General features: G+C 52.5%; 1 protein-coding gene across 1 annotated transcript; it reads right to left on the bottom strand.

Annotated features, from left to right (window-relative positions):
• Positions 1-2701: 2701 nt before the first annotated feature.
• Positions 2702-11472, bottom strand: CABP5 (calcium binding protein 5). Its single transcript, XM_045856425.1, has 6 exons — positions 11212-11472; positions 9424-9454; positions 8670-8813; positions 7375-7484; positions 5070-5217; positions 2702-3093 (listed from the first exon to the last, which is right to left on the bottom strand). Exons 1-6 carry the CDS (start codon positions 11272-11274, stop codon positions 3068-3070), a joined length of 522 nt encoding a protein of 173 aa, XP_045712381.1. The 5' UTR covers positions 11275-11472; the 3' UTR covers positions 2702-3067.
• Positions 11473-13550: the final 2078 nt, after the last annotated feature.

The raw sequence follows: 13550 nt of genomic DNA on the forward strand, positions 1-13550 counted from the left end.
ATTTACACATAAAGAGAAGCCCTTTCATCAGATGTGTGCACAAAACTCCACTGGCCCTTCCTTCCAGAGTGGAAAATTCTGGAAATATTTCCCCTTCTTCCCATAAAGCATGTGGCTTATGGATGACACCAAAATTAGTGGCCCTTCTTCAGTTTCAGCTTGGCCGTGAAAATTCCCTCCCCTGAATGGCAGACAGGCAACGATATGGGTTTGGAACTCTGGGTACAATCCAAACAGGGCGGACATTCACAAACACCCGCAGTGGTGCCCAGTCTGTGTCTAGGACTAAGGGCATTTGCAAGGCCATCCTCCAACTTCCATCCGTCAGAGCGCAGCTCTCTTCTTGGAGACCCCTCTCCCACCAAACCCTTGACAGCTGAGGTGAGGGGGAGGCACTCACTGTTCATTGGCTGACTTGCTCCCATGAGTCAGGTGACAGGCGGGTGGTATCTAAACCCTTATCGTGGCTCAGCTGCTTCTGACAGACTCTCGAAAATCAACACAATTTATATCATATTTTGAGTCAATGCAGACCTGTTGCCTCATCGCCGGCTTTTAATGTTCTTTTCAAGGAAACAAGAAACGTCTTCAGAGCAAGACGGACCCATGGAGTCTGGAACCACCTTCGTCTTTTTAATGGCCTGTTTCAAGCTTAGATGATCCCCTTTAGAAATACCCTGTCCATGATCTGTCTTAAGCACATGGTCACTTGTGAAACACAGAGGGGGCATGTGGCCTGGCCACCAATAAAGGAGCCCCAAGTTAACTCGGGCTGCCCTTCCGGCTTCCTGGAGTGAGAGAGTTGGCGAGGGGTGTGTGTGCGTGGGGACGGAAACGCCGCCAGCGACCGAGCTGGGGAGACTTGCAGTGGGCAGATCAGATCGGCAGCCCTGGGGCCCTGGGAAGGAAGTTCAGCCTAGTCTCTCAACCTGGAAAATCACAGACTTGGGTGGGGCATTTGTAGGAGCTTATTCAATCATCCATAAATAAATGAATAAGGAACACAGGGTAGAAAACTCATTGCAAAAGGGCCTCGACGACTTTTTTCTGGTGACCATGGCAGACATCAATAATTGATTACAGAATCCGTTTGCCCTGAGCCCAGACAACCTCCTGTTGTCTTCCTCCCCTCTCCCTCCTCTCCCCTTTTCTTCCTCCACCCTCCTCCTTCCTCCTTCTACTCCATCTCATTCAACCACGCTGGGCTCTTCCCCCAATCTCTTGGTACCTCACCACCCCACTTTATCTTCCTTGTAGTATCTTCCTGATCTGGGCTTCTTTCTTTCTTTTTCTTAAAGATTTTATTTATTTATTTATTTAGGGGAAGGGAGGGAGAAAGAGAGGGAGAGAAACCTCAAAGTGCATGCAGAGCAAGCACTTCCTACAACGCGGTTGAGTGGATGCAGGGTGGAAGGAAGGGGAGGGGGAGGGGATGGAGGTAGGAAACTTGAAGTGAAATGGACTCGGGATGGTGAAGGTGACAAGGAGGAGGCCATAAGAGGCCACAGTAAGGGGCCAGAACATACATTATTCTGATCCCACCTTCTTTACACTGAAGCTGTAAGTCTATGAAACAAGACCATTGAACCCGATGAGCCATCCCCTCCATCTATCTCACGGATTTCAAAAGTGAGAAAACTTGGGAGGGAGGCATGAACCGAACTCTTGATTTTGAGGACCTTGGCGTTACGGAGGCAGCCTGCTCCCAGGTGGAGGTGAGGAGGAAGACAGCTTCCATTGGCGCAGTGCGAACCATGTCAGACGTCGGGGATGGAGTCCATTCCCAGGGACCAGGCCGAGTCTCACCCTGTCCCCTCCCCGGCCTCGCCTCGCCCCACCCCGCCCCATGGCCCAGGCAGACAGCACTGGGGAGGCGGCTTCCAGAGAGGGCTTCGGGGAACCTGGCTGAGCTGCGGATTTGGAGGCTCCTGTCCCCTTCCTCTCTCTTTGCAGGATGACATTTTGCAGGGGATTAATTCTCTGGGGGATCAGCGTGTCCTAAACCTTGATAATCCAGATTTGTGGTTTAATTCAGTGGCCTGAGTCTCTTACACAGGGAGAAGGAAGTAGGAAGCCAGAGGGGAGAGCGCAGACTGAGCCTCCAGGAAGTCAAGGGTGGGGGCGGTGAGCTCGCTCTGATGCCGGCTGATGCACCGTGTCCAAGCACAGTCTTACCGGTACCCTGTGGCTCACGCTCTGATTGGCACGCCTCCCTCTTGCCCAGAGAAGGAAACGGAGGGAGGGCTTTGAAGCAGATGGAGTGGGAAGGGAGGAGGTAGAATTATATGTTTGGCTTTTTTAAAAAAATTCTCACCTGAGGATATGTTTGTTGATTTTAGATAGAGAGGAAAGGGGAGGGAGAGGGCGAAACATCAACAGGTGCCTCCTTGCGTGCCCCTGAGCAGGGATGGAACCCACAGGTTAGGGGTGGGCCCTGACGGGGATTGAACCTGCAACACTTTGGTGCTGACAGCAAGAGGGTCCAGCCAACCCACCCACCTGGCCAGGGCTGGGATGAACTTTTTTTTTTTTAGATTTCTTTATTTCTTAATTTTTAGACAGGGGAAGGGAAGAAGGAGAGGGAGAGCAATAGCAATGTGTGGTTGCCTCTCAAGTGCCCCCTACTGGGGACCTGGGCCGCAACCCAGGCATGCGCCCTGACAGGGAATCGAACCGGCAACCCTTTAGTTCACAGGGCAGCACTCAATCCACTGATCCACACCAGCCAGGGCTGATGAACTTTTGAATCTAATAGAGTAGACTATTTTAACACAAGAGGAAGCTGGGGAAGAGATGGACAGGTCATAGGGATTTAGGATTACTTGGAGTCAAAAGATGCTGTGAATTTTTGGAGCAGCAAGTGGACCCCAGTCCCATTCACATTTCCATATGTAGATTCTTCCTCCTTAATCTCTTTCTAGAGATGTCATGCCCCCCGCCCCCAGCAAAGCTCTCTCTGTCAGCCTCACCTCACTCCAGTCCCCACACCCCTCCCCCCTGTAAGGGGTTCAGTCCTCCGCAATCGCTTGATCCACCAGGTGGGGAGAGACTGGGGTTCCGAACCTCCTCAGCGAGACATCATCTTCACAAACTCTGCAAAGAAAAGCCCCTGGTGAGGAGTCTATTCGTAATGGCAGCGACCTCACCTCCTTGAGCCCTTCCTACGTGTCAGAACCGCAGGTGAACCTTGGGAAATATCTTGGCTGCTCTGTGCCTTGATTTCTTCATTGACAAAATGAGAACTCTCCCTATACGGTTTGTAAGCTGGTTAAACAATATAATGCTTATAAGTCACAGTAAGCGCTAAGTAAATGATAATTACGAGTGCCTTATTTCATCATCGCGACCCATCCTAGAGGGGTGAGCACTGCTTCGCAGATGAGCAAACCAAGGCCGGTGACGCTGACCAATGAGGTCATGGGGGGAGGAATGACGAACCCCAGAATGAAAGCAGGTTGTCCTCACTTTGCTGGGACCCTGCATCTGGTGAACTGACTGGTCCCACTCAGTTCTTGAGGTTGGTCTGTCCTTCCCTTGCCTGTGGTGAGCCTGAGGCTCTGTCACCTCTACAACCTATGCCCCACCTCTTCCAGAGTGTCGCTGATGCCCATGCACCCCCACTGAGCCTGGCCAGATCCAGCAGCACCCGCAACGCTGGCTATGCCGCAGTGAGGCAACAACTGTGGACTGAGTATCAGGAGTTATGGAGCAGAGAGGGCTCAGGGAAGACCCCTTCCGTCCCACCTCCAGGATTTCACAGCCTGGGAGGCAAACACAGTCAACACGCCCAGATCTGCAGCAACAGCTTTCTTGAGGGGAGCAAGAGAAAGCTCTGTATGGCCCCAGGGCTGGGACTGATACACCCAGCTAAGGACGAGAGGGCGCTTCTCTGCAGAGGGGGCACTGCTGGGAATTGTTGAGGGGTGGATAAGGTCCCGATGGCCTCAGAAAGGTGTGGTGTGTGGAAGGGACGCTGGGGAGAAAGGGACAGAAGCTGGGGAGAACAGAGCAAGTGCCCAGAACGGAAAAATTCACAGGGTGGTCGCAGAAACTACGGTGAAGGGACCAGATCGGGTCTTCGGTGCACTTGAACATCAGACTAAGAATCTGGACTTGGGTCTTCAGGCAGCCGTCAGATGCTGGGTGTTTTTTGGACCAGAGAGTGTCCTAAGGAGAACTTCACATGCCCACTTTGTGTCCCACAGAAACAGTCTCCGCCCCCATCTACCCAGAGCCCTAGTCGTTTTTGTTCCTCCAGTTACTCGGTCTCCGTGCGCTGAGCTCTGGACTGGGGATTGGGGACACGGTGATGAAAGACCGAGTCGGTGGCCCAGGAGGAAAAGCAGGCCACAAACTGACGAGAGCCATCGTGACGCTGTGGGTCAGGATCACTGCAGAGGCGTGTGGGCGAGGGGGGGGGCGCGGGTTACGGGGTCACCGAGCTCGGTCCTCGAGGTCGGGGGGCGGCTTCCGGGAGCACAGGTAAGAGGCAGCGGGAAGAGAGAAGGGTGCTCTGACAGAACGGTGGCGCGAGCGAGGACGGGGAGGGGTGCTTGGTGCACGATTGCTTTCAACTTCCTCCGAAACTTCGGGAGAAAGGGGTCGTCATTGCCCCATTTTGCAGATGTGAAAACTGACACTTACAGTGAACAAGTGATAGGTTAAGGTCACGGAGTCAGTAAGAGACTGAATTTGAAGCCCTCGAATCTGACCTGAGTCTCAGCCACTAGCCAGTCCGATCTCCTTCTGAGGGGACATTTTGCTCCGATGACCAAGGTGCCCAGTGAACAAGGAGGGGCCGAGGGAGGTGGACGTGAGTCCGGCCAGAGGACGCATGCGCAGGAATGGGGCCCTGGACACGGGGTTCCCAGCGGCAGCAGCAGGGGGAGGAACAGGGCGGGGAGAGACTCTGAGGTTTTTGAAATGATGTGGGCAGAAAGGGCTGCAATAAAAACCCTTCCCAACCCTGCCGCCCCCCTCTGCCCCCCACCCAACCTAAAACTGGGGGTGGAGTGAGAAGGGACGCCAACTTGGAGAATCACACGGGGTGCTGGAGCGCAAAGCGTCACCTTCAAAGTTGACAGTGCCGTCTCCATTCACATCGGCCTCCCGGACAACCTCGGAGATCTCCCGGGGCGTGAGCTGCTCCCCCAGCAGCCTCTGCATGGCCTGCTGCAGCTCCCGCAGGGTGATCTCCCCATCGCCGTTGGTGTCAAACTGAACAGGGGCAGAAGGGGACGATGCATGGACCCTCCAACGACGCGGCGTCAAGGGGCACCGACCCCCTGCGCAGCCAAAAACTCTCCTGTAACTTTGGACCCCCCCAAACTCAACTGCTACTAGCCTACTGCTGACTGCGAGCCTTGCCTATAACATACACCAGTCCATTAACACTTATTTTCTATGCTAATACATAGAAAATGATACATAGAAAGTTTCCTATGTAACATACAGCGTGTATTTTGCACTGTGTTCTCACAGCAGAGTGGGTTAGAGGAAAGAAGATGCTTGTGGTGACTTTTTCAAATTGTCACAAATCTCCAAAAACTCTTCCAATGTATATATTGGAGAAAAGTCACATATAAGTGGACTTGTGCTGTTCAAACTCATGTTGTTCAAGGGTCAACTGTATTAGCAATAATGACGATGACTACTACTACTAATAATTGCCCCAGCCGGGTGGCTCAGGCGGTGACAGCCCCACCCTGTACACCGAAAGCCCGCAGGCTCCATCCCCAGCTGGGGCACAGATGGGAGGCAACTGATCGATGTTCCTCTCTCTCCCTCCCTTTTCTCTCTAAAATCAATAAACAGATCCCTGGATGAGGGGTTTAAACAATTAAAAAAAAAGTTAAAAGGAACAAGTGAAATTGATTCTTCATCATTGATTTTATTTAACCCTATATTTCAAAAATATGACCACTCCAGCATGCAATCTGTTTTAAAATTATGAATGAGTTGCGTTCCCTTCTCCCCATGCTGACCGGGTTTTGTCGGGCTTGGCGCCCTTCCACACTGAGGGCCTACGTAGTCCGTACTTAACGTGCTGAGTCACCCAACTCGGCCCACAGGGTCTCCTAAGCTAAGGACACTGGGCTGCATCTGGGGTGTGCTGGCCACTTACGGCCTTTCTCAGTTCAGACACCAAATGTTACCAGAAATATCTAGTCTGCATTTAGAGTTCACAAAATTTGTGCCCAAAAGGGGGATGCACGTACCCAAGTTGTTCTCAATGCATGTTTGTCAGTAATTGAATCAAGTGCTCTTTTAAAATCACAACAAATTTAATTTATAGTCAACTGAATCTATGTGGGAATTGAATAAATAACTTAAGTGGAATGAATGAAAATTAGATTAAAACAATTTCAGTTCCTCAGTCGTACTTGTCATCTTTCAAAGGCTCGGTTGCCGCAAGTGGCCGGTGGCTACTGGCCAGGACAGAGCGTTTCTGTGACCCCAGGAAGTTCTGCCAGACGCTACAGCCCTAGGTCAACTCTGTGGGACCAGGAGAGCCCATCCCACAGCCAGGAGGTGGAGATGTCCCGGGTTTCGGCCCATGTTTCCCTGGTTCCAGAGTCTTTCCTTCCAAACTCTGTCCTATTCTCGGTTTTTCTCGTACAGTTGAAAACTCTCTGAGTGAGGAAAGCATTTTATCAGGGGATAGAAGTGACTTCAGCAAGTCTCCCACCCCACACTGCCTGAATCTCATTCCTTTTAAAGATTTTATTTATTTATTTATTTATTTATTTATGTATGTATGTATGTGTTTATTTTAGAGAGAGGGGAAGGGAGGAAGGGAAAGAAACATCAATGTGTGGTTGCCTATTGCATGCCCCATCTGGGGGTCTGGCCCACAACCCAGGCAGGTGTCCTGACTGGGGATCGAACCAGCGACCCTTCGGTTAACAGACTGGCACTCAATCCACTGAGCCACACCAGCCAGGGCTGGACTGCATTTTTAAAGCATCTCTTCAACAGGTATGTCAAACCACATGATCTTTGAGTTCCCATCTGGGGTCCCACATTTTTGGATTCCGTCTTCTTATTACAGGCTAGAAGGAGAGTGGTCCTGATGTGTTTTGGAGACTGCAGACTCTTGGATGAGATATGTAATCTCCATGAGCCTCACTTTCCTCATGTATAAGATTTAGGTCAGTGAATACTAACTCCTACCCTCATTTGTGAGGGTCACATTCTGTAAAATAGGTGGAGGACCTGGTCCATTGCAAGAGCTTGGAATAGGTTCTCTTCCTTTCCTATAAATCCCCCCAGAGCGAGGGAAAAAAGTTGGTTTGGGTGGGTTCTGTCCATGACTAATCATTGACCTTGGCCTCCTTCAGCCCCCGCCAGCATTGTGAAACTTTCCCAACTCACTTCCTTAAAGGCGTCTCGCATCTCCCGGACGCCGATCATCCCAGCCGTTTCTGCCAGCAGTTTGGGGGTCATCAGCTCCACAAAGTCGTCGAAGTCCACACGGCCCCCCACTGAGGAGGGGAAGCAGGTCTAGTGAGAGTCTGCACATCCCCACCCTCCGATTCCCTCACTTTGCCCGGCAGGTCTGTTCAAGGCAGAGATCTTCTCCCGTCTCTGCCTTCTGAGGGCTTTCCCTCTCAGCCAACTCAAGCCCTCTTGTCTGTCTAAACTGAACAGGGGTGACACGCAGGGGCGGCAGTATCTAACTGTCGTATCCTGGCACTCAAGGATCCACGTATCCTAGAACCAATCCTGTCGTTGGCTCACACCTACGCTCCCTCACCGTAGGTCTGTAGAAGGAAGGGTATGAACTAAAGGAGCACCGAAGTCTCTTCCAGATACAAAACCCCATCCTGTCCTTGAATTCAACCTTGTTCACTCAGTTACATGCCCAGAAGCAAACCCAATACAAATTTTATCCCAAATTTCATCTCAAAATCAGCTCCGCTGCCATCTAATTAGACCCATCCTTTTTGCAACACTATGCACCAATGGCAGCTCCAAGTCCAAGTTTGTTTCCTGCATCAACAGAAGGTCCAGCCTTGTGCTCCTGGTGAGTCCAAGTGGTGGTAACAACCAACCTTTAACACGCAGTTACTGGGGGCTAAGCCTTGACCTGTGTTGGCGCCTTTACCCCTTCCTTCCACACTTTCATAAAGTAAGGAGTGATACCATCTTCACTCAACAGGTGGGGAAATTGAACCTCGAGGGTAGGGGTTAACTCCACTTTTTCAAAATGACCACAATTAGCAAACAATGGAACTGGGGCTCGAACCCAGTCTATCTCTGAGTCACCATTTTAACCACTCCAGGGGAACTTGAAACAGTCAATGGGGAAGAGTGGCATCCCTTGAAGCCACCAATGAGGCACAGACTAGAGATTCCTTAAAGGAGAACACCTTTTTTAAAACCAAAATTTCAAAAAGGAATGATTGGGGGTGGGCTGGAATGGGAGTAAATGGCAAAAAAACTGTACTTGAACAACAATTTGAAAAAAGAGAGAGAAAAAAGGAATGTTGTATGAAATATGTGAGATGCTGCCCCACTATGTATACCCTGATCTGCTTCCTTCCAGACCTCCAGGCCCTCTTACCCTCCTCCCTGTCGCCAACTCCATTCCCAACCTATCCACCCTCACCAGTTGCACCCTTAGCCCTCCCCTGACCCAGTAACTCCTCCCACTCCCCCGGCCTCACAGTTCATGCAGATTTGCTGGCCCAATTCAGTCAGTTCCATCTCCGTGGGCATGTACCCCATTGTCCTCATGAGATTCCCCAGATCCTTACAAGAGATGAACCCATCTCGGTCCTTGTCGAACTCAAGAAATGCCTCCCGAAGCTCTGAAAAGTTAAGAGGAGAGAGATATGGGGGAACTTGAAACAGTCAATGGGGAAGAGTGGCATCCCTTGAACCCGCCAATGAGGCACAGACTAGAGATTCCTTAAAGGAGAACACCTTTTTTAAAACTAAAATTTCAAAAAGGAATGATTGGGGGTGGGCTGGAATGGGAGTAAACGGCAAAAAAACTGTACTTGAACAACAATTTTTAAAAAGAGAGAAAAAAAAAGGAATGTTGTATGAAATATGTCAGAAGACAAGTGATTCCTGAGGCCACCAAACAACAGCACTGAAGTCCTTCAAAGTCTTGGATGGAAAAAAGTTATGGGAAACGTCAAAACCATCACAAGAAAAACCAATGATTTTTGGTTCATCCTAAAACTCACGTGTCACTCCCGAGTCCCTGAGACACTCAGGGGTGGGCATGCCTCCCAAATGCTTTGGAAGGTGCCCACACCGCCATGAGAACGAGTCCCACAGAATCACAGTTGGGCGGAAAGAGAGCAGCGTGAACTTCTCAGGTGAGGGCACTCACACTGAAGTGCACAAAGGGACAGAGACAGGCAAGCGGGTGGGCAGTGATGTGGGGGCATCTGAGGGAGAGACTGTTACCTTCGATCTCATCTGGCCCCAGTGGTCGTTCCTGGCAGAAAATGGAATTTGGAGAGAGAGAGGGTCAGGGATCCAATGGGCAGTTCTCCAAACGCGCCCCCGAGTTCTCTCACCTTTTCTTCACCCTTTCCTCTTTCTCCCCCAGTCCTTGCTCCTCTGTGCCCCTCACCTCCCTTCTCCTGTCTCCCGACTCCCATTCCACAGCTGTTTGCTTCTCGCCCTCTTCTCACGCCTCTCATTTCCTCTCTCCCATCCCTGAGCCTTGCTCCTGCTCCTCTGCCTTTCCCAAAGACACATCCACCCGTTGTGCCGAGAGGGGTCCCACAGGCCATCGCATCCACCCCCTCCTGCTCCAGAGGAAGACAGTGAACCTTATGACCACAGCTACCATGTTCAGAGCGCTGACTGAGCTGGGCATCTTCCATAATCTTTCCATTTAAACCTCAGAACCACTCTGTGAGGTCGATCCAAATATCATTCCTGTCTCATTTAAGAGGAAGCTGAGGAACAGAAAGGTTAAAGAGCCTGCCCAAGGTCACACAGCTCATGGTTCAGCTCGCCAGCTGCAGTGAGTGCTGCAATTCAAATTCAGGGCCCTGACTCCCAGGTCAGAATTCTCTCCACCACAGCCCACTGAGTCTTTCTCCCGAGAGCTGGCGTCACCCTGGAGTGGGACCAGTATCAGCCGCATCCAGAGGGATGATTGGAACCCACACGACCGATTCCCAAAAGCTTTAAGAATTTCCAGTCATTTTTGCTGCCACCCACTCGCGGCATACCTGAAGGAAGGGTCAGGCTGGGCTATGAGGCTCACCACCAGGGAAATCCCACCAGCCTCTGGCCTCTTTCACACCTGTTTCCCTTCACCCTTGGAGCCCTCCCTCAGCCTCTTTTCTTGTTATCCCCTTCCCCCTGGATCTCCTCCCTCTATTACTATAGTAATAATTATCATTATTTAAAGATCTTATTTATTTATTTATTTCTAGAGAGGGGAAGGGAGGAAGAAAGGGAGAGAAACATCTATATGTGGTTGCCTCTTGTGCACCCCCTACTGGGGACCTAGCCCACAACCCTGGCATGTCCCCTGACTGGGAATCGAACAGGTGACGCTTGGGTTTGCAGGCTGGTGCTCAATGCACTGAGCCATGCCAGCCAGGGCTAATTATCATTATTTATTTAAAGCCTGACAAAGATGCCCATTGGAACCAAACAGATCTGGCCCTGCTACTGCCTAATTGCATAAGCTTAAAGCAAGTGACTTCATGGCTCAGAGCCTCAGCGTCCTCATCTGCAAAATGGGAATGAAAGTATTCCCGGCCTTCCCAGCAGTTCTGAGGATTAAATGGCATCAGGAATGCAGAGCCCTTTGCACAAGTCTGGGCGCGCAGCAATGACTTAATAAGTGGTAGCTATCATCCTCACCATCACATCATCATCACCCTCATCATCCTCATCATCCTCATCATCATCACCGTCATCACCACCACCACCGCGGGTGTCCACAGAGAAGACTGATGATGGTCGCCCATGCCAACATCACCCCAGTTCCTCCTTCATTTCCTCGCCCCCTTCACCGCCCTCCTTCTGCGCCTGACTCCCAGTTTCACCCTCACCGGTTTCGCGGAGCCGCAAGTCCCCAGCCGGCTCCCCGGATCCTCCCGCCTTCTTAACTCCTGCTCTGCCCGCCTGCTCCCCTCCTTCCGTGCACCCACCCCGTCCCTTCGCTTCCCCTCGGCCCAGCTCCCCCCGGCCCTGCCCGCCACCCGTCCCCACCGTGCCCCACCTCACCCGCTGTTTCTCCGCGATGCCCTTCCTCAGAAAGATGCACGCGGGGCCCATGGGGAACTGCATGGAGGGGCGGGGCAGCGCGCACGGATCTCAGGACGGTTCCCTCCTTCCCGGCCCCCTCGGTGGCTCAGCCTCCTTATCTTCTCTATTGCTTCTCTGCCAATTCTTCCTGCCTCTCCTGGCTTCTCCCTCGGTCCCTGTGTTGCAGCGCTATGGCAGCTGGATGGGAAATCTCTACTCTGGACGGAGAGGGATCAGAGTGGTTCCTGCCTCCCCATCTGGCGTGAGCGAGCCGAGCCAGGCGGGGCAGCCGGTCTCGGGCTCTGACCTTTTCTCCGCAGAATGGAATTGGGAAGAGTTTAAAGAGTGGGGATTGGAGCAGAGGGCACCGGTTCGCAGAGGGCACCGGTTCATTCGGTGCTCCAACAAGTGTGTTGAGCGCTGGCTCGAAGCCCGGCCTCTGCTGGCCCCTGCTGGCCCCTGGGCACAGAGAGCGGAGACCGAAAGGATGTCCCACAGCAGTGACTTCGCAGAGCTTGCTGCGTGCCCAGCCCTGTGCAAAGGGCTCTGCGTCCCTGATGCCATTTAATCCTCGGAACTGCTCGGGAGGTCGGGAATACTTTCATTCCCATTTTGCAGATGAGGACGCTGAAGCTGTGAGCCATGAGGTCACTTGCTTTAAGCTTTTGGAATTAGGCAGTGGCAGGGCCCGGGTGTTTGGTTCCAATGGGCACCTTTGTCAGTCTGGAGAAGCTTCCGAGGAAGTCAGGAATGTGCACAAATGAGCGGGACGCACGAGTTAGGTGACAATCTGACCTCAGGAAGGAGGCACGTGTACCGGTTAAGAGGTGGGTATTTGGCCCTGGCTGGTGTGGCTCAGTGGATCTAGTGCCAGCCTGCAAACCAAAGGGTCACTAGTTCGATTCCCAGTCAGGGCACATGCCTGGGTTGCAGGCTGGGTCCCCAGTAGGGGGCATGCAAGAGGCAACCACACACTGATGTTTCTCTCCCTCTCTTTCTCCCTCCCTTCCCTTCTCTTTAAATAAAATAAAATCTTTGAAAAAAAAAGTTTTGTGTGTCCTCTGCTCATCTCTTCCCTTCCTTTCTTCCTGAATAATCAGGAAGATTACCCGAGGTGGGTAGAGGTGGGAGGCAGGAGCAAGGCAGGCATCTTCGCTGATATAGAGGTCGCTGTGAGAGGCCATGCTGGTGTCAGAGCCCAAGGACACAGTGAGGCTGGGAGAGGACTGGGTCGGGGGTGGGCAACATTGTGGGGAGCCCGAGCTCACGCTGGGATTGGAGTGAGGGTGGTGAGGGGCAGCCCCACCCATGGGTTGGGGCCTGGGCAGGTGAGGGTGAACCAAGGGCGGGCAGCCTGGGGTGCACACTGGAGCAGGAGGTGAGTGAGGGGGGTCCTGACACAGGTATCCTCACCTCTCGTGGGGGTGTGTACGAGGACATCCACTTGTGGGGGTGGCACCGTGGAGGGTGTTGAAGCCAGATCGGGGCTAGAAAGGTGTCCCCACCACCGAGGGAATGGGAATGGAGAAGGGAGGCTGGTTTCACACTCGGATTATGTTAAGGATGATGGAAATCCATTGGAAGAGAAGCCGGGAACAGGGAAAGGGGGGTAGGAGGCGCTCTGCGGTGCAGGACTGGAGTCGGAGGTGCCGGTCAGGAGTTCCCGGCCGCCGCGGTGTGTGCAGGGAACTCAGACCTCTGAACTCTAGCTCCGTCAGAGGACTTAGCAGCAGCCGCACCCTGCTGTTGACGAGCACCTGTTGCCCCCAGGTCTTGGCCCCTAAGTGCCACTGTCCTCGGAAGGAAGCCAGACTCCTGGAAGACACAGCCTCGGACTCCGAGTCTGGGGCGAAAGTGTGAGGCGAGCCTAGCACACCCCATGGTGCCCTAGAGCGAGAATGCTCGAGTTTCAGTTTCGGGGACAGAGGGTGGCTGGGAGGAGTGCCGTTGGGCCCGCCAGGGCCAGTTTGAAAGTCAAGTAAACAATATCAAATTCTATCGGGTAACGTAGGAAACCGAGAGTCCACCCAAATTTTTTTTAAAGTCAGTGGAAAGCGTGACATCTGTGTAGCTCAAATACCTCCCTTTAAAATACTGATTTCAAAGGGGAGTCGCTTCTGTGGGGAAACCAGGCGGACCTACCACGACCAGACAGTCGAAGTGAACACCAGCAGCAGCGATGCGTCACACCAGATTCGCACTCTAACTTACACGCAGCTACGAAAGTCTGCCCCCGCACACCTCCCTGCCGCACACCGCCCCGGAGCCCAGTCCAAGCACCACCTCCCCTGGAAGACGGTGTCAACAATTTCTTTTCC

Source organism: Phyllostomus hastatus, unplaced genomic scaffold, assembly GCF_019186645.2.
Source record: "Phyllostomus hastatus isolate PE091 unplaced genomic scaffold, TTU_PhHast_1.1 phas_scaffold_1224, whole genome shotgun sequence".
Taxonomy (NCBI): Eukaryota; Metazoa; Chordata; class Mammalia; order Chiroptera; family Phyllostomidae; genus Phyllostomus; species Phyllostomus hastatus.